Source organism: Macaca thibetana, chromosome 5 (assembly GCF_024542745.1).
Source record: "Macaca thibetana thibetana isolate TM-01 chromosome 5, ASM2454274v1, whole genome shotgun sequence".
Taxonomy (NCBI): Eukaryota; Metazoa; Chordata; class Mammalia; order Primates; family Cercopithecidae; genus Macaca; species Macaca thibetana.
In genome coordinates, this window is record NC_065582.1 from 182,730,382 (window position 1) to 182,749,515 (window position 19,134).

Consider the following 19,134-nt stretch of genomic DNA (forward strand, 5'->3'; position numbering starts at 1 on the left):
TAAATCCTGGCTGGCGGGGTGGCTCATGCCTGTAATCCCAGCACTTTGGAAGGCTGAGGCAGGAAGATCACCTGAGGTTAGGAGTTTGAGACCAGCCTGATCAACATGGAAAAACGCCGTCTCTACTAAAAAATACAAAAATTATCGGGCGTGGTAGTGGGTGCCTGTAATCCCAGCTACTCAAGAGGCTGAGACAGGAGAGGTGCTTGAACCCGGGAGGCGGAGGTTGCGGTGAGCCAAGATCACACCATTGCACTCCAGCCTGGGCAACAAGAGCAAAACTCCATCTCAAAAAAAAAAAAAAAAAAAATATATGTATATAATTTTTATTTTTGTATATAAATCCTAAAGCCCCTGGAGTAAATCTTCAATCTTCACTAGCAGAACATTCTGTTGGATGACACAGGCTCAGATGGTGCCCTGGAATCTGCAGGGTCCCAGGCACTATGGGTGTACTTAGAAAACCACAGACCCGCACTCTGGCCCAGAACACTCTCAAGGCCGAGTCCCGCATGCTTTCTGCAGGTGTGGCCCCTCCTCACTGTCAGGTATGCCCATGGTCCCCTGCCCCCCTGACCCAGAGCCCACGGCCAGCGGGGGCCCCATGTTCCTCACAGCACATCTCTCAACCCTCCTTGCTCACTTGTGAGGCTAAACCAGAAATTATGTCCACATGGTCAACTTCAAGCCAGTAACGATGCTAACGGCACAAAGTCCACATTAGAGAAGGGTTTCTCAAGCCAGGGGACAGGACGGGGAAGACTCTGGTGCCCCACTCTCACCCATGGGAGCCTTCTCTTCCAAATGCTTGCCCACCCAAGAGGGAGGAAGCTGTGCCAAACATCAGTCGATGATCTCTTTGACCGTGACATGGGCAGTCGATATAAATGAACTGAGGTGTATCTTAGTAAAATTTGTGGGTTAACCTACTGGGTCAGCAAGCTTGAAAATCAAAACCAGATCACGTTCTGGGAAATTCTGAGGGGTAATAACATCTCAGAAATGTTTAAATCCTGATCCTGTTGTTGAAGTTTGTACTGAAAGTCCTTAAATAAGCAAAGCGAATTGGACATTTATTTAAACATTACTTCTTAAATAAAACTAGAAGCCTTATCAAACCTTGATTTAGCTTTACAAATGTTTTGTAAACAAATACCAAGTTTATTTTATAAGAGAAAACTAAAACTCGGCCCCTCCTAAAAGCAGGGAATGGGCTCTCACAATCTACGCCAGTTGCTGGGTGATGGCGGCGCGCCGCTGGCCTCTTCTCTCTTGCCCCTGCTTCCGCAGACACACAGGTGGCTGCCTCTCCTCACAGCCCTGCCACCATCCTGGCTCGAGGCCCTGCACTCCTGCTGGGCCCACTCACTCCCACCTAGACTCCTTCCCACCTCTGTCCTCCTCTATCCCACGTCCTTACCAGGTCACTCTTCCTAAATGATACACTCCCCTGACCACATCAAAAGTCTTCAAGAGCCCCTAATTCTCCACCCAACAAGGTACAACCCCTTGACCTGACCCTCAGGGTGTCCCACTCTCTGGCAGCATAAGATGGGTTCCCCCTCCTCTCAGCCTCCACAGCTTCCTGGCACCCCTCGAACCAAGAGGCGGTGATGATTAAGAAGGTCTCCAATCTACCCTTTCACCTATTGGCTACTGTCTCCAGGAAGCCTTCCCTGCCTCCCTAGACAGAAATTACTTCAGCCTCCTTACGGTGGTGATTTGTCAGTGCCGCACAGAACGGAGACTTTATGCCACATATGAAGTTCTTGCTGGACATACATGCTTCACCGCCTGAGACTAACCTACTTGAGGGAGGCGTGCTGCCAGGCTATGTCAGATACCCAGTGCATTTCTCTACATTTTCTTGGGCTACGTAGAACCTGGTTCTCACCATACACACACAGCCATACTCATGAGAAGACAAAGTCTAGGACCTGAAGGCTAAGTGACCATGCCTGGGCTCCCTACACCTGGCCTGGGGTCACACGTGCTCTCCCACGCCTGCCCCTCCTCTGCCACAGTGAGAGCAAACCTAGCCAGATCCTGATCCCACTGCCAGCCCACTGGGCCTGGCAACTGCATCATCTGAGGAAGCAGCAGTCTGAGAGCAGCCAAACCCTGCTGCACCAAACTTAAGCAAAAGGGAGAAATGGCTGGAAACAAAGAAGAGGAAATGGGAAAGAAGCAAGGAGACAACCAGGAAGAGCACCTGAGACCTAAAACCACAACCCAGGGCCATGGCCTACAGCCCTCAGACACACCAAGCCACTGTGTCCAGCAATCCCTAGAAAAAGATGAAGGAGGTTTAAAAAAGAACAATACTTACACGTTAAATGACCAATATTAGAAGCGTTTCTGGTCATATTGTTTTCTCTGCCCTCTTAACGTCCCATTTGCCGTGAACCAAGGCAACCTGGGATAGTCCTCTTTTTAGACTTTCTGACTCTGAGGATCAAATATCAAGAACTGAAACATCAAGGGCCAGGCACAGTGGCTCACACCTGTGATCCCGGCACTTTGTGAAACCAAGGAGGGAGGATTACTTGAGCCCAGGTGTTCAAGACCAGCCTGGGCAACCTGGCGAGATCCCATATCTACAAATAATTTTTTAAATTAGCTGGGCATGGTGGTGCACGCCTGTAGTCCCAGCTACTCAAGAAGCCAGGCCAGGATGATAGCTTGAGCCCAGTAGCTCAAGGCTGCAGTGAGCCGTGATCAGCCACTGCACTCCAGCCTGGGTGACTGAGCAAGACCCTGTCTCATCCAAAAAAGACCGCCGTGGTCCTGCCAGTGGGAATAACAGAAGCAAGCAAGGATATTCAGGCCTGTGGAAAAGCAAGCTTAACTGGAAGCAGGCCCTAAATACGCTATGGGATGCCATCCACAGGCAAGTGGTGCCAACGACCAGCAGGCACGGAGAACAAGGTGAAACTGATACAGGTCACCGCATGAGTGAGATGCGAGCAAAGCAGGAATTGCAAGCAGAGAGAGAAGACAGTGACCACTCTAGGGACAAGAGAGGGAGCTAGAATCCCAAGACTCCAGAGAAGCCAGCGTCCTGCCCACAGAAAGCGTGATGAGCCAAACAACAAAGTGCTGGCCACAAAGGAAAGATTCCCTGGGCAAAAGGATAGCATGGAATCCATGTGATGGAAAAAGAGAAGCAGTGTCACACCCATCAATCTTGCTGCATAAGAGTGTGAGGATGTCATGATTAATAAGAATACTTCTTACCACTTTGAGGATCCGGTAGTGGCAATTAGTGCATTTAATCCTCACACAGACACACACTCATACGCATGCCACAAAAACTTTGATCCCATTTTATAGTTAAGAAAACTGAGACTCATAGAAATGTGGGCATAGCGCCGGGCGCGGTGGCTCACGCCTGTAATCCCAGCACTTTGGGAGGCTGAGGCGGGCGGATCACGAGGTCAGGAGATCGAGACCATAGTGAAACCCTGTCTCTACTAAAAATACAAAAAATTAACCAGGCGCGGTGGCAGGTGCCTGTAGTCCCACCTGCTCGGGAGGCTGAGGCAGGAGAATGGCGTGAACCCAGGAGGCGGAGCTTGCAGTGAGCTGAGATCGCGCCACTGCACTCCAGCCTGGGCGACAGAGTGAGACTCCGTCTCAAAAAAAAAAAAAAAAAAAAAAAAAAAAAATGTGGGCATAGCTCTGGCTTCTCTGGCACCTGTAGTGACATTTTCCCAGGAGCATCCAGTGGTCACCATTGGTTCCCTTCATTGACCTAGGCACCATGCAGGCACAAGGGTCAACATAGTTCCTTCTGACCAGGCAGGTGTGGCAAGCAATGCGGGCAGATACCAGAGCACCTCCAAACCACACACCAGAAAGGAAAAAAGTGCAGACATCCTCAGGGGCTCCAAACAGAAGAACACTCAACGATGGCTGCTTCTCTTAGCCTACAACAATGACATTTCTGAGAACACCATCCACACGGCTCTTACTTTGATAACTTTGTTGAGGCATTCATCAGCCACCATTCTGACATCCGACTCTGCGTCATCACTGCACAGTAGAAAAAGTTCCATAGCGATGCCCAGAAGTTTCTGAAATTCTGGAGAATTTCTAAGCAAAAAAGAAGAGAAACTGTCAAGAGGAGCCTAAGGTGACATGACAATGAAATGTAATGAGGTATCCGGTGTCCTGCACGGAATTCTGGAACAGAAAAAGGACATTACATAGAAATTAAGAAAATCTTAATAAAGTCTGCACTTTAGTTAACAGCATATCGATACTGATTCATTAAACATGAAAATGTCTCACACTAAATTAAGATAATAACTGGGGTAACCGGATGTAGGGTATATGAAAACTCTCTACCCTAATTTTTTTCGATAAACCTAAAACTATTCCAAAATAAAGTTTATTTTTTAAAAAAGAAGAGATTGTACTTGTAAGGCAATTCTCATTTTTTCTTTTTAAATTTTCGTTTGAAAACTTCAGATACTTCAGGCCGGGCGCGGTGGCTCAAGCCTGTAATCCCAGCACTTTGGGAGGCCGAGACGGGCGGATCACGAGGTCAGGAGATCGAGACCATCCTGGGTAACACAGTGAAACCCCATCTCTACTAAAAATACAAAAACTTAGCCGGGCGAGGTGGCAGGCGCCTGTAGTCCCAGCTACTCGGGAGGCTGAGGCAGGAGAATGGCGTGAACCCGGGAGGCGGAGCTTGCAGTGAGCTGAGATCCGGCCACTGCACTCCAGCCTGGGTGACAGAGCGAGACTCCGTCTCAAAAAAAAAAAAAAAAAAAAAAAAAAAAAAAAAAAAAAAAAAAGAAAACTTCAGATACTTCAATCCCAGAAAACCCGCTGCTCTCTGTCAAAAGTTTACTTTTACTCTTAACCTATGATATTCTTGGAACCTTGAAAATCAGTTCAGCAGCATATCTCTCTTGCCCCTTTTTAATTTTGCTTTCAGTCTGGGCCAAAGTATTTCACCCTAAGATGCCAGGTGATCATGGTCACATTGTGTTTTTGTTGTGCTAGATGAACTATCAAAGAGTCACAAAACCTGGAGTTTGTTTACTATTCGTAAACGATTTGTAAATGTTTAATTGAGAGAAGCTGTTCAGGCCATCATGCTCCAACTGTCTAAACAAAGCCAAGAGAGCTAAACTGATGAGCCACGTCCATGAAACTGACTTCACAGCATTCGGAAGCATCCAAACCAGCAACACAAGGATGTTCTTGAAGTAAGCCCAAGAATAGCAAATCCCAGTAATACGGGGGATGTGCTATTTTTGAAGCATCAAAATGAGATTGCTCTTTCATGATCTCAATCTAACTTACTCTGAAACCAAATCTCTTTTTCTCTTTATCTCTAGGTAAAAATTGCAAACAATGGTTGGAAGATAGCCATGAGCCTAAGAGGCACCAAAGGTCCACATCAGTAATGATCAACAAACTTACAAAAGCACAAAACAAAACGTGCCACTTAGCAGTATTTCAGACTTATCTATGTGGAATACAGCCCTGAATAACGAAGGGAGGAAAGGTCTTTGAAATGCTAGATCATTCCAACACTGCACTCCAAAGCAGTACTGTCAACAGAAACAGAATGTAAGTCACACTTTTTTATTTCCCAGGTGACACATCAAAAGTAAAAAGAAAACAGGCAAGATTTTCATAATATTTCATTTAACCCAATACACCCAAAGTATTATTTCAACATGTAATTAATGTGAAGAAATGATTAAGATACATAACAACATTTTTTACAGCACATCTCAATTCAGACACTAAATTTTCATCAGAAAACCTTTACCTGTGATTAGCCTTCATAAAATTCAGTTGAAAAAGTTCATATACCATTTCCAACCACACTTAAAAGTTTTCCAGTAACTAAATATTGATTTTTACATTTAAATTTAATAAAATAGATATAGGGCTAATCAGTTTATCTATTTCTTCTTGAGAGAGCTTTAATAGTTTGTGTGTCTTTCAAGGAACTTATCCATTTAATCTATAAGTTATCAAATTTATTGGCATAAAGTTGTTCATAATATTCCCATATAGTCCTTTTTATTATTATTATTTTTTGAGACGGAGTCTCACTCTGTCACCCAGGCTGGAGCACAATGGCGCCATCTCAGCTCACTGCAACCTCTGCCTCTCAGGTTCAAGCAATTCTCCTGCCTCAGCCTCCCGAGTAGCTGGGACTACAGGCGCATGGCACCATGACCAGCTAATTTTTGTATTTTTAGTAGAGACGGAGTTTCACCGTGTTGGGCAGGCTGGTCTCAAACTCCTGACCTCAGGTGATCTGTCCACCTCGGCCTTCCAAAGTGCTGGGATTACAGGCGTGAGCCACCGCACCTGCCTCATATAGCCCTTTTAATATCTATATAATCTATACTACTGTCATCTCCCTCATTCCTGATATTGATAATATGTGACTTCACTTTTTTTCCTATTAGTCTCACCAATTTATTGATGTTCTTGATGAACTAGCTTTTGGTTTTATTGATTTTCTATGTATTTTTGTTTTCTATTTTACTGACTTCTGCTCTTATCTCTATGATGTCCATTCTTCTAGTAACTGTTTTTGTTTTTGAGACAGGGTCTCATTCTGTTGCCCAGGGTGGAGCGCAGTAGCACAATCACAGTTCACTGCAGCCTCAACCTCCCAGGCTCAAGCAATCCTCCCACCTTAGACTCCTGGTTAGCTGGGACTACAGGCACATGCCACCACACCTGGCTAATTTTCTGTGTTTTTTGTAGATATGGAGTCTCCCTATGCTGCCCAGGCTGGTCTTGAACTGCCAGTCTCAAACAATCCGCCTGCCTTGGCCTCCCAAAGTGGCAGAATTGCAGGCATGAGCCACTGTACCTGGCCTTTCTGGTAACTCTGGATTCCATTTGCTTGTCATTTTCAAGTTTCCCAAGGTAGAAGCTGAGGTCATTGATTTGAAATCTTTCTTTACTAAAACAGGCATTTAATGCTAGAAATTTCCCTTTACTATACTGTAACAGCACCCCACAAGTATAGACATCTATTGTTTTCATATCAGTCAATCCAAAAGATTTTCAGTTTTCCCTTTTGACTTCACTTCTGACCCATGGGCCACTTAGAAATGAGTTTTTCCACATATCTGAGGCTTTTCCAGGTTATCTTCCTATAATATATTCCAACTTAATGATACTGAGGTCGGAAAGCGTACTCTGAATAATTTGAATGCGTTTAACTTAGAGACTTGTTTTATGGCCCAGCATCTGCTCTATCTTGGCAGAGATTCTGTGAGCACTTGAGAGAGTGTCTCTTCTGCTGGTGCCGGGTGGAGTGTCCTGTAAAAGCCAATCAGGTTGCATAGGGACAGTGTTGTTCAACTGTTCTAGATCCAGATATTATGGCTACGTGTTCTACAAATCATTGAGAGAAGCCACTGAAATCTCTCTCACTGTGGATTTGCCTGTGTCTACTCGTAGTTGTTAGGCTTTGCTTCGTGTATTTTAGCTCCGTAGTCAGGTGCATAAATATTTCAGTTTGTTATGTGGGGCTGATGAACGAATCCCCTTCGTTATTATGAAACAACCATCTCATCCTAGGCAATAGCCTTTGCTCTGAAATCCACTTTGTCTGATATTAACAGAACCAGTCTAGCTTGCATCTAATTCTTGTAAGCACGGTGAACTTCTTTCTGTTCTGTTACTTGTAGGCTATTTTTGCCTTTACATTTAGAATATGTTTCTTGCAGGCAGCAGCATATACTGGGTCTTACTTTTCCATTCAATCCGAAAAATATCTTTTACATTTAATGTCCTTTTTGACATAACTAGGTTTAAATCTACCATCAAGCTCTTTCTTTCCTTTATTTGCCTCTTCCCCTATTTCTGGCTTCTTTGGGATTCACTATTTTTATGATTCTAATCTCCTTTTTTGGTTCATTAGCTATAACTCCTTGTTGTGCTTTTAGTTGTTGCTTAATTGTTTATACTATGTACCTTTATCACAATCTATCTTAATGATATTATGCCATTTCACATGCAGCATAAATTAGTTTCCTGCAGCTGCTGTAACAAATTACCACAAACTGTGTGGCTTAAACAAACAAACAAAAAAAATTTATTCTTTCACAGTTTCAGAGACCAGAGTCCAAAATTAGTATCACTGAGCTGAAATTAAGGAACTGGCAGCACCACGTTCCCTCTGGAGTAGGCTCTGAAGGAGAATTGCTCCTACCTCTTCCAGCTTTGGTGGCTACTGCATTCCTTGGCTTATAGCTTCATCACTCCAATTTTCAAGGCCAGCACCTTCAAATCTTTCTGTTCTATCTTCACATGGCCTTCTCTGTGTATGTAAAATCTCCCTCTGCCTCCTTTGCATACACATGTGATTGCATTTAGTGCCTACCCAAATCATCCAAGACAGCCCCCTCATCTCAAGATCCTGAATTTAATCACACCATGAAACCATTTTCCTTATAAAGTAACATTTACAGGTTCCAGGGATTAGGACTCGATATCTTTTGGGAAAAGAGGGGAACATTATTCTGTCCAGCACAAATACATGTCAATTTCTGCTCTTCCAGCCTTTATGCTATTGTCATACAATTCACTTCTACACGTTATAAACACTGAAATATATTACTTTTGTTGCAAACAATTAATTTAATTAATCTCTTTTTAATATTAGGCGGGGTCAGAGTAACGAAACTTAGTCTGGGGCTAGGCAGGCAAACCCTTCTGAGTACTCTACCTGCTGCTCTATGAGAGCCGAGGTTTTCCACTCCGACTTGTGTGATTAGAAATTCTTCCTGGCCCTTTGGCCGGGCGCGGTGGCTCAAGCCTGTAATCCCAGCACTTTGGGAGGCCGAGACGGGCGGATCACGAGGTCAGGAGATCGAGACCATCCTGGCTAACATGGTGAAACCCCATCTCTACTAAAAATACAAAAAAAAAAAAAAAAAGAAATTCTTCCTGGCCCTGTGTGAGTTGCAGCAATTGTTCCTTCTAATCCTTTTAAGTGGTTCTACCTGCAGCCCTGGGTCATTTCCTCACCAGCATGTGCTCATCAATACTCAGCTACACACGAGAGGGTACTGTGCAGTTCTCCGGAGCTCCCTCTGCAGCTCTCTTCCCTGGTATTTTTCCATACGGGCTCTAGCCACCTTGCATCTCTGGACTCCCAGCTCTGCCTCCTCAACCCAGCAAACCACTGGCTCAGCCTCGGTTTCCTTTCAGTTTTTCCTCTTGCCATGGCCAGGCAGCAATGTAAGGAAATTGTAGGGCTCTCCACATTAATTTTCCTGTGATAACTACTCTTCTTTGCCTAATGCCCAATAACTTGAAAACCACTGTTACATATATTTTATCCATTTTCAACTATTTCAAGGCAAGAAGATAAATGCTGTCCTTGTTATTCTATCTTAGCTAGAAGCAAAAATCTTTCATTATTTTTTAACTGAATTTTTTAACACATTGTTAATATATTTTCCAGTCACAAATATAAATATCTATTGATCAGAAGTGGTGGCTCAATGCCTGTAATCTCAGTGCTTTGGGAGGCCAAGGTGGGAGGATTGCTTGGGCCCAGGAATTCTAGACCAGCCTGGGCAACATAGCAAGATCCCATCTATAAAACATTTAAAACTTAGCCAGGTATAGCAGCACTGCCTAAAGTCCCCCAGGTACTCAAAAGGCTGAGGCAGAAGGATCACTTGCGCCCAGGAGTTCAGGCTGCAGTGGGCTATGATTGTGCAACTGCATTCAGCCTGGGTGACAGAGTAAGACCCTGTCTCTAAAAAAAAATTTTTTTAATAAAAAGTAAACAAGAAAAAAAAAATCTATGAATGTTAACTAACACTCTCTTGTATAAATGTATCTGGCCAGGTACAATGGCTCACGCCTCTAATCCTGACACTTTGGGAGGCCGAGGGGGATGGATCACAAGGTCAGGAGTTCGAGACCAGTCTGGTCAACACAGTGAAACCCCATCTCTACTAAAAATACAAAAAATTAGCTGGGTGTGGAGGTGTGAGCCTGTATTCCCAGCTACTCGGGAGGCTGAGGCAGGAGAATCATGTGAACCCAGGAGGCGGAGGTTGCAGTGAGCTGAGATCGCACCATTGCACTCCGGCCCAGGCAACAGTGCAAGACTCTGTCTCAATAAATAAATAAATAAATGTATCTTAATTTTTCAATCCCCCTTTTAGTGGTAAGCTGTTAAGGTTATTTTTATTTTCTAATGGGATGAACAGCGCTGCACCAATATCATTACACACTTTCCTAGGGTAAGTGCCCTAGATCAGACACATTAATAATCTAAAGCTTTATGTTTTCCCAAACTGCCTTCTTAAAGGTTGTATCACCTCTGACAAAAATCTGCATATTCTTAATGTTTGCCAACTTGACAGGTAAAAAAGGTTCTTATTTTTGTTTTAGTCCCAGTCTACTGATTACTAGGGTCCTAAGCAGCTTGAGTTGCTATAACAAAATAGTACATATAGACTAGGTGTTTTAAACAACAGGCACTTACTGTCACCGTGCTTCTGGGATGGGCTGGGTGAGTCGGGAGCGAACAAGGCATGCCGCCGGGGATGACAGTCTTCTTCTTAATGATTTATAATTGCTCTTTACACAGGCTAGTAACCTTGCATCTACTGCTATCAAATACTTTCCCCAAGTTCCATTACTTTCAATTTCTGTTGGAAGGTTGGCTACTCGTCACAGTTCTGGAGGCTGGGAGTCGAAGAACAAGGTGCCGACGGGTTGACAGTCTTTTCTTAATGATTTATAATTGCTCTTTACACAGGCTAGTAACCTTTGATCTACATGCTATCAATACTTTCCCCAAGTTCAATTTACTTTCAATTTTGTTGAAGGTGGATTTTGACATATTGAACTATATTCCAGTCAAAACAGGTTTTTCCTTCATAATGTTAGCCTTCCTCAAACTAAGATTACATTTTTTGAAGAAAGTATTTCATTTTTTCACATTTAGGTAATTAATCAGAATTTTATGCTTGTTTGCAATATGAGGTAGAGATATAATGTTGTCCCAAAGTCAAAGAAATATATCATTTCCCTCATTTCCCTACTAATACAAATATGCTACACCCATCATAAATCCACACAGATACACACACTCTTCTTTCTGTTCTATACCTGTTCTAATGTCCAATCACTATTTTAATGTCACATATATCAAGTCTCACCATATTAGCGTTGATTTCTTTTTCTTTTTTTTTTTTTTTTTGAGACACAATTTTGCTCGTCACCCAGGCAGTGGTGCAGTGGTGCCATCTAGGCTTACCACAACCTCCACCTCCTGGGTTCAAGCGATTCTCCTGCCTCAGCCTCCCAAGTAGCTGTGACTACAGGCATGCGCCACCATACCCAGCTAATTTTTGTATTTTTAGTAGAGACAGGGTTTCACCACATTGGTCAGGCTGGGCTCAAACTCCTGACCTCAGGTGATCCGCTTGCCTTGGCCTCCAAAAGTGCTGGGATTACAGGCGTGGGCCACCACACCGGGCCTAGTGATGATTTTAAGATATTCTTTGCAGTTATGTATTTATTCTTACAGTGAACAAGTTCAAAAATACCTCTACTAGAATTTTAATCAAGATTATTTTAAATTTCTGTGTTAATTTAGAGAAAAGTCAACTTAATGATATAAAATCTTCCTGTCTAGAAAGTGGTCACCTATATCTTTCAGAAACATTAACAGAAGTTTTTATAAAGTTTCTGCATATTTCTTATCAATTTCTTGGAATTCAATACTTCAGTGCTACTGTGAACTAGATCTTTAAACGTTACTGTTTTCTAGCTGATTTATGCTAATATATGGGAGATCGATGGATTTTTATATATTTATTTTTACCTAGCCACTTTATCAAAGTATATGGTATTAGTAAGAGGTTGCTCAAGTGAGCATTCCTGGGTATTCCCAAGAGAATACTTGTGAAAAATGTGTAGGCCCTACCTACTCAAACAGAATGCAGAAGTGTGTTTGGGAAAAAGGACAGTGAGGTACCTTCATTATTGTATTTTTAACAAATTTTCCAGATGATTTTGATGCTCATCCATACTTAGGAATCAGTAACTTAGACCTCTTTAGAGAGCTTAAAGCAGACTACATTTTCACAATATACATAAGGTTTTGGTTTTTTTGTTTTTTTTGTTTTTTTTTTTTTTTTTTTGAGACAGAGTCTCACTCTGTCACCTAGGCTGGAGTGCAGTGGCGCGATCTCGGCTCACTGCAAGCTCTGCCTCCCGGGTTCACGCTATTCTCCTGCCTCAGCCTTCCGAGTAGCTGGGACTACAGGTGCCTGCCGCCACGCCCGGCTAATTTTTTGCATTTTTAGTAGAGACAGGGTTTCACCATGTTAGCCAGGATGGTCTCGATCTCCTGACCTCGTGATCCACCCGCCTCGGCCTCCCAAAGTGCTGGGATTACAGGCGTGAGCCACCGCGCCCGGCCTACATGAGATTTTAAATGACTTCCTACATTGAAAACCTCAGAAGCTGCCATTTATATAACCTCATTGGAGACAAAAATCAGTCTAGCACAAAAGCTATAAAAAAGTTCCAAAGGTTTAATTATATTTTAGGGGAGTTAACAGGAAACAGCGATGATCAGTAAGTTTCCATAAAACATATTTATATAAAATATCACCTTTGGCTATATACCCTGAAATCCCTGCAAAGTACAGAGTGTATCCTATGAAACCATGGATAACCTCTCTGATCCCAAAAAATCCTTTTAACATGCTCTTCTGTAGAACAAGAAGCATAATGAACTCTCAGCATTACTCCATAAAAACAAGAGACAGACTAATGTGAAAACCATTAACAGGCCGGGCGCGGTGGCTCAAGCCTGTAATCCCAGCACTTTGGGAGGCCGAGACGGGCGGATCACGAGCTCAGGAGATCGAGACCATCCTGGCTAACACGGGCGAAACCCCGTCTCTACTAAAAAAAATACAAAAAAACTAGCTGGGCGAGGTAGCGGGCGCCTGTAGTCCCAGCTACTCGGGAGGCTGAGCCAGGAGAATGGCGTAAACCCGGGAGGCGGAGCTTGCAGTGAGCTGAGATCGGGCCACTGCACTCCAGCCTGGGCGACAGAGCGAGACTCCCGTCTCAAAAAAAAAAAAAAAAAAAAAAAAAAAGAAAACCATTAACAGTTATTATTTTGATTTAATATGGCAAATAGAACCACAAATCAATCTTAAGATGTCTCAGCGTACTTTACTAATATGTGAATATGAGCCAACATTCCATGAATTCCATTTGAAAATTCTCAAAAGACAAAATGACAAGAATAAAGCCTGATGTACTCAGATTGGAAGAGATCTTGTTTCCTGGGTCAATAAGCTTTCAGAGATAAATTATATTCTCTGAGACCTGGATAGTGGAAATCAGATGAACAATCACCAAATGTTTGCCAAACATTTAGAGTCATCATTTCACAAGAAAAGTGAAGATGGCTGGGCACAGTGTCTCACGCCTGTAATCCCAGCACTTTGGGAGGCTGAGGTGGGCGGATCACAAGGTCAGGAGATCGAGACCATCCTGGCTAACACAGTGAAACCCTGTCTCTACTAAAAATACAAAAATTTGGCCAGGTGTGGTGGCGGGCACCTGTAGTCCCAGCTACTTGGGAGGCTGAGGCAGGAGAATGGCGTGAACCCAGGAGGCAGAAACTGCAGTGAGCCGAGATGGCGCCACTGCACTCCAGTCTGGGCGACAGAGTGAGACTCTGTCTCAAAAAAACAAAAAAAGTAAAGATAACATATAGCTTTGGATCATGGGCATCGCAATGGGATGTGCTTCCCGTTCAGGTGGCTAATGAACACATCTATCGCAGTTACTTCTTCACAGTGTTTCACATGCATCGTCTGATCCCACAAGAACTGTGTAACGAGGGATTACATTTCAAACGTGAGCCAGTAAGGCTCAAACACGTTAAAGCTTATCTAAAGTCACCCAGCTTACACAGGCAGCAGACGTGGAATTCAAACTTTTTTTTCCCTACTTTTATCATAGTGTTGTATTCTACAATAGCATGCTAACTTAGAATTTTTATATTTTTATTTTCAGGACACATGCTCATTTGTTATTTCATTTTCTTCCCACAATATTTCTACAAATTAGACAGAAACAGAACAGAATCATACACAGTATTTCACAAACAATAGAAATGAGTTAACCTCAAATGAAAAGGTTTTCTGAAATCACTTTGAAAGTATATAATATAAATGCACAGAGGCATTAAAAATAAGCAGATCACCAAAAAAAAGACAAATTCTGTATGATTCCACTTATATGAGGTCTCCAAAGCAGTTACACTTATACAGACAGAGAGTAGAAAGGGGCTATAGGAAAGGATGGATCATTGGGAGTTTAATGAAGACAGATGTTCCATTTTGAGAGATGAAAAACTTATGAAGTAGATGGCAGTGACGGCTGTACAACATTACAAATATATATACCGAACTGTACACCTAAAAATGGTTAAGATAGTAAATGTTATATGTGTTTTACCACAATAAAAAGAAAACAGTGAAAAGCAATGGCCAAGAGGAAATTTTTTAAAAAAACAAATGAATCACCAGGTGCCATGGCTCACGCCTGTAATCCCAGCACTTTGAGAGGCTGAGGCGGGCAGATCACCTGAGGTTGGGAGTTTGAGATCAGCCTGACCAACATGGAGAAACCCTGTCTCTACTAAAAATACAAAATTAGCTGGGCGTGGTGGCACATGCCTGTAACCCCAGCTACTCAGGAGACTAAGGCAGGAGAATCGCTTGAACCCAGGAGGCGGAGGTTGCAGTGAGCCGAGATCGCACCATTGCACTCCAGCCTGGGCAACAAGAGTGAAACTCCATCTCAAAAAAAACTAAAAAAAAGAATCACCACACATTTTTGTCAGTACTAAAATCAAGATTATTTGTCTAAAAATTTTTTTCTGACTGACTATAAAGAGCTTTTTCTAGCTTCTACCAGGAGAATAACATGAATTATTTATTCCAAGGGAAAGTAAAGCAAGGTAACTATTTCACACACGCCCATCTGGGTAACAGAATTCAGATATCATAGGTGCATATGTCTCCTACTCAGCCATTGGAAACAGGCCTAAACATATTTACCATCTACAGCTGCTAGGAACAACGGTCAGAAAGATAGCCAAAAGCAAAGCAGCTACAAAAGAAGGTGCTGCTAGTTCACCCCAGTGAGAAAGATCAAGCAAGGAAAGCTGACCTCCAGTCAATGCCCCATGACCCCACTAATCCCAAAGCACAGAGAAGTGGGCTCCAGCCACTGCTAGGAGCACCAGCACAACAGGACAGCAAACTGCAAAATGAGAGAGACAAAGTGGACCGCCTTGTGCTGTTCCCACTGTTACAATAAACGCAAAAATATCAAACCACACAGGATTTTAAAATAACTATAGTTGCTAAGGGTGTTAACTAAACATAAACATGTTGTTCAATTACCATAATGGTTTTAATTTTTGCATAAAAGATTACGAAAAGGGAACATTATTCATTTTAGTGTCTGGATATCCTTGTATATAGCCAGAAATATGGGAAAAGGGTCCTTCTTCAAGGATTTTTGAATCCATTTAAAATAACTGGGACACAGAATATTCTAGCCCATTAAGACTGAAAATATACAAAGTTCTTATTTTCTCTAGACAGTTCAAAGTGCAATTACCTGACAGACTGTGCCACTATGTTTTCACATATTGTCAGACAATGATTCACACGGTCTTTCTTGGTAGCTGAAAGTTCTTTCTTTCTAAAAATAAGAAAAAAGAAAAGGAAATGAATATGTGTTCAATTACCCACTCCACTTACTTCTACATCTCATTCATTCATTCAATGAGGGTTTCTCGACTACTACTAATAAACTGTTATACTCCATGCTGGGGGCAGAATGGGGATCTGGACAGGGAAGCACAGTGCATGAGTTCACCAATGGCTTTCAAGCTACACTGCTCACAGAAAAAACAGATGATGTTACTAAAGCAGTTCATTTCCCCCATTTTATTTCATTTTACTTTTTTTTAGAGTCAGGATCTTGCTCTACTGCCCAGGCTAGAGTACAGTAGCACAATCATGGCTCACTTTAGCCTTAAACCTCTGGGCTGAAAGGATCCTCCCATCTCAGCCTCCTGAGTGGTGGGGACCACAGGCATGCACCACTGGGCCTGGCTAATTTTTTTTAAATGTTTTGTAGAGACGGGGCCTCACTATGTTGCCCAATTGCTCAACCTCCTGGCCTCAAGCGATCTTCCCATCTTGGCCCCCAAAGTGCTGGGATCATAGGTATGAGCCACCATGACTGGCCTCATTTCCCCCATTACAGAGAGAAGAAATTGAAGTGCCAACCATGACGTGCCCAAGAACAAACAGATTTGAAGTCATAGAGCCAGCATTTAAACCCAGGTCTTCTGGCTTTAAATCTCCTCTGTATTTCACCAATACTCAGTTTCACGTTTGGATCATGTGTTAGCATCACTAAAGCCGAACTGCATCTTACAACCAATGGTATAGTTTGATAGAAACTTTTTTTCTTTCATAGAAGATGATGGCAAAGATTACAAGAGATAGGAAATTCAATTCAAAGAAACACAATATAATACCTACTCTATATACCAGGCTGCCTTCAATTCTCAAAATCAGTAACTGACTGCAGTCAACATACCACACAGACCTCAGTAAAACATAAACAATAGCTAACCGCTTCTATGTCCCCAAGTAGCTGGGAATAAGCCTCCTATTAAGACTTCTCAGCCAAGCAAAAGGAGATAAACAGCCTGGCAAAGATAATCAGGCTAAAGGTGCCGCCTTCCCACCCAAACCTATGGCTTCAGATGTCTTCCCAATTGGCACTATCAAAATAAAGTAGAGAGGGGGGATGCAAAACATAGGACCAACTAAAAACAACTAAACTAAAAGACTACTAAGTTTTTAAGAAAATTATATTACCAAAGAAATAAAAAATCTAACTTAAAAACACCGCCTTGCTATCTCATTTTGTCCAATAAGCAACCTTGGAAGTTTAAGAAACTAAAACTATTCCTTCCCCCATGGAATTTAGTTAGATGATGAACTGATAACTCAAACTGACTTGTTCTACATGAAAAGTAAGTATGGTAATTAAGTGAAAAATAAACCACCTTGCTCTGAGCAAGAACTGGAAAAACAGGATAAGAACAGTCCTGGCTTCTCAACCACTTTTGGTAAATGCAGTCACTTTAACGTCACCTTAAAAATTAAAACAAACGGCCAGGTGTGGCTACGCCTGTAATCCCAGCACTTTGGGAGGCTGGGGCGGCAGATATCCGAGGTCAGGAGTTTGAGACCAGCCCAGTCAACATGGTGAAATCCCGTCTCTACTAAAAATACAAAAAATAGCTGGGTGTGGGGGCTGGCACCTGTTATCCCAGGCACTCGGGAGGCTGAGGCAGAAGAATTGCTTGAACCCAGGAGGCGGATGTTGCAGTGCACCAAGATTGCGCTACTGTACTCTAGCCTGGGGGACAGAACAAGACTCTGCCTCAAAAAAAAAAAAAATTAAACAAATCTCAGTCAGCCTCCTCTAATTATGAAATCAAGGCATCTGCACAGGCACACAAGTGTAAGGAGGGGCATGTAAACTCAAGGACACTACAGCATTCTATAATCACATTTTATAAATTATCAAAGAACTAATTCTAAAAATGGTTAATTTTATGGTATGTGAATTATAATTCTTTTTTTTTTTTGAGATGGAGTCTTGCTCTGTCGCCCAGGCTGAAGTGCAGTGGCGCAACCTCCGCCTCCCGGGTTCAAGCAATTCTCCTGCCTCTGCCTCCCGAGTAGCTGGGATTACAGGTGCGCACCACCATGCCGGCTAATTTTTGTAGTTTTAGTAGAGATGGCATTTCACCGTGTTGATCAGGCTGGTCTTGAACTCCTGACCTCGTGATCCGCCCTCCTCAGCCTCCCAAGCGTGAGCCACCGTGCCCAGCCTAATCTCATTTTTTTTAAAGAATCTACAAATCTTGTCAGATCTTTCTCCAAGAGATCCAGAATCTGACCACTTACCATCACCACTGCTACCAGTCACAAGACACCAGCATGTCTAGCTTTGATTACTTCAGTAGCCTCCCAACTGGATCAGGGCAGACTTTTTTGAATTGAAGTTTTTTTAAGATAATTATTGGTTCACGTGCAGTTGTAAGAAGTAACAGAGATCCAGTGTGCCCTTTATCCAGTTTTCCCCAATGGTAACACTTTGCAAAACTATTTAATATACTACATTATCACAACCAGAATATTGACACTGATACAATCCAGTGATCTTACTTAGAGTTTCAAGTTTTATTGTTGTTCATTTGTGTGTTTAGTTCTATACAATTTCTTTTTTTTTTTTTTTTTGAGACAGAGTCTCACTCTGTTGCCCAGGCTGGAGTGCAGTGGCGCGATCTCAGCTCACTGCAACCTCCACCTCCCAGGTTCACGCCATTCTCCTGTCTCAGCCTCCCAAGTAGCTGGGACTACAGGCGCCCACCACCACGCCCGGCTAATTTTGCTTTTGTATTTTTAGTAGAGACAGGGTTTCACCGTGTTAGCCAGGATGGTCTCAATCTCCTGACCTCGTGATCCACCCGCCTCAGCCTCCCAAAGTGCTGGGATTATAGGCGTGAGCCACCACGCCCGGCCAATTTTTGGTATTTTTAGCAGGGACAGGGTTTCACCATGTTAGCCAGGATGGTCTCAATCTCCTGAACTCACGATCTGCCCACCTCGTCCTCCCAAAATGCTGGGATTACAGGAGTGAGCCACCGTGCCCAGCCTTAGTTCTATACAATTTCTATACACCACCACACTCAAGACAAAGCATCTCTTTCCTTGGCCGAGTGCAGTGGCTCAACGTCTATAATCCCAACACTTTGGGAGGCGAGGCCAGCAGATCACAGGAGGTCAGGAGTTCAAAACCAACCTGGCCATCATAATGAAACCCTGTCTCTACGAAAAACACAAAAATCCCTGTAATCCCAGCACTTTGGGAGGTCGAGGTGGGCGGATCATGAGGTGAGGAGATCAAGACCACCCTGGCCAACATGGTGAAACCCCGTCTCTACTAAAAATACAAAAATTAGCCGGGCATGGT

The 19,134-nt window shown here is 43.0% G+C and overlaps 1 protein-coding gene across 2 annotated transcripts in view; it reads right to left on the reverse strand.

Annotated features, from left to right (window-relative positions):
• Positions 1–19,134, reverse strand: part of HTT (huntingtin) — a 165,940-nt gene that overhangs the window by 136,437 nt on the left and 10,369 nt on the right. Inside the window, exons 2-3 of one of the 2 annotated variants that reach the window (XM_050792246.1) lie at positions 15,688–15,771; positions 3,975–4,095 (exon numbers count right to left, since the gene is read on the reverse strand). In XM_050792246.1, coding sequence (XP_050648203.1) covers positions 3,975–4,095; positions 15,688–15,771 — 205 coding nt within the window. Of the gene's footprint in view, positions 1–3,974; positions 4,096–8,725; positions 10,500–15,687; positions 15,772–19,134 lie in introns of those variants that run through there. The other variant, XM_050792247.1, reaches the window with a different exon arrangement.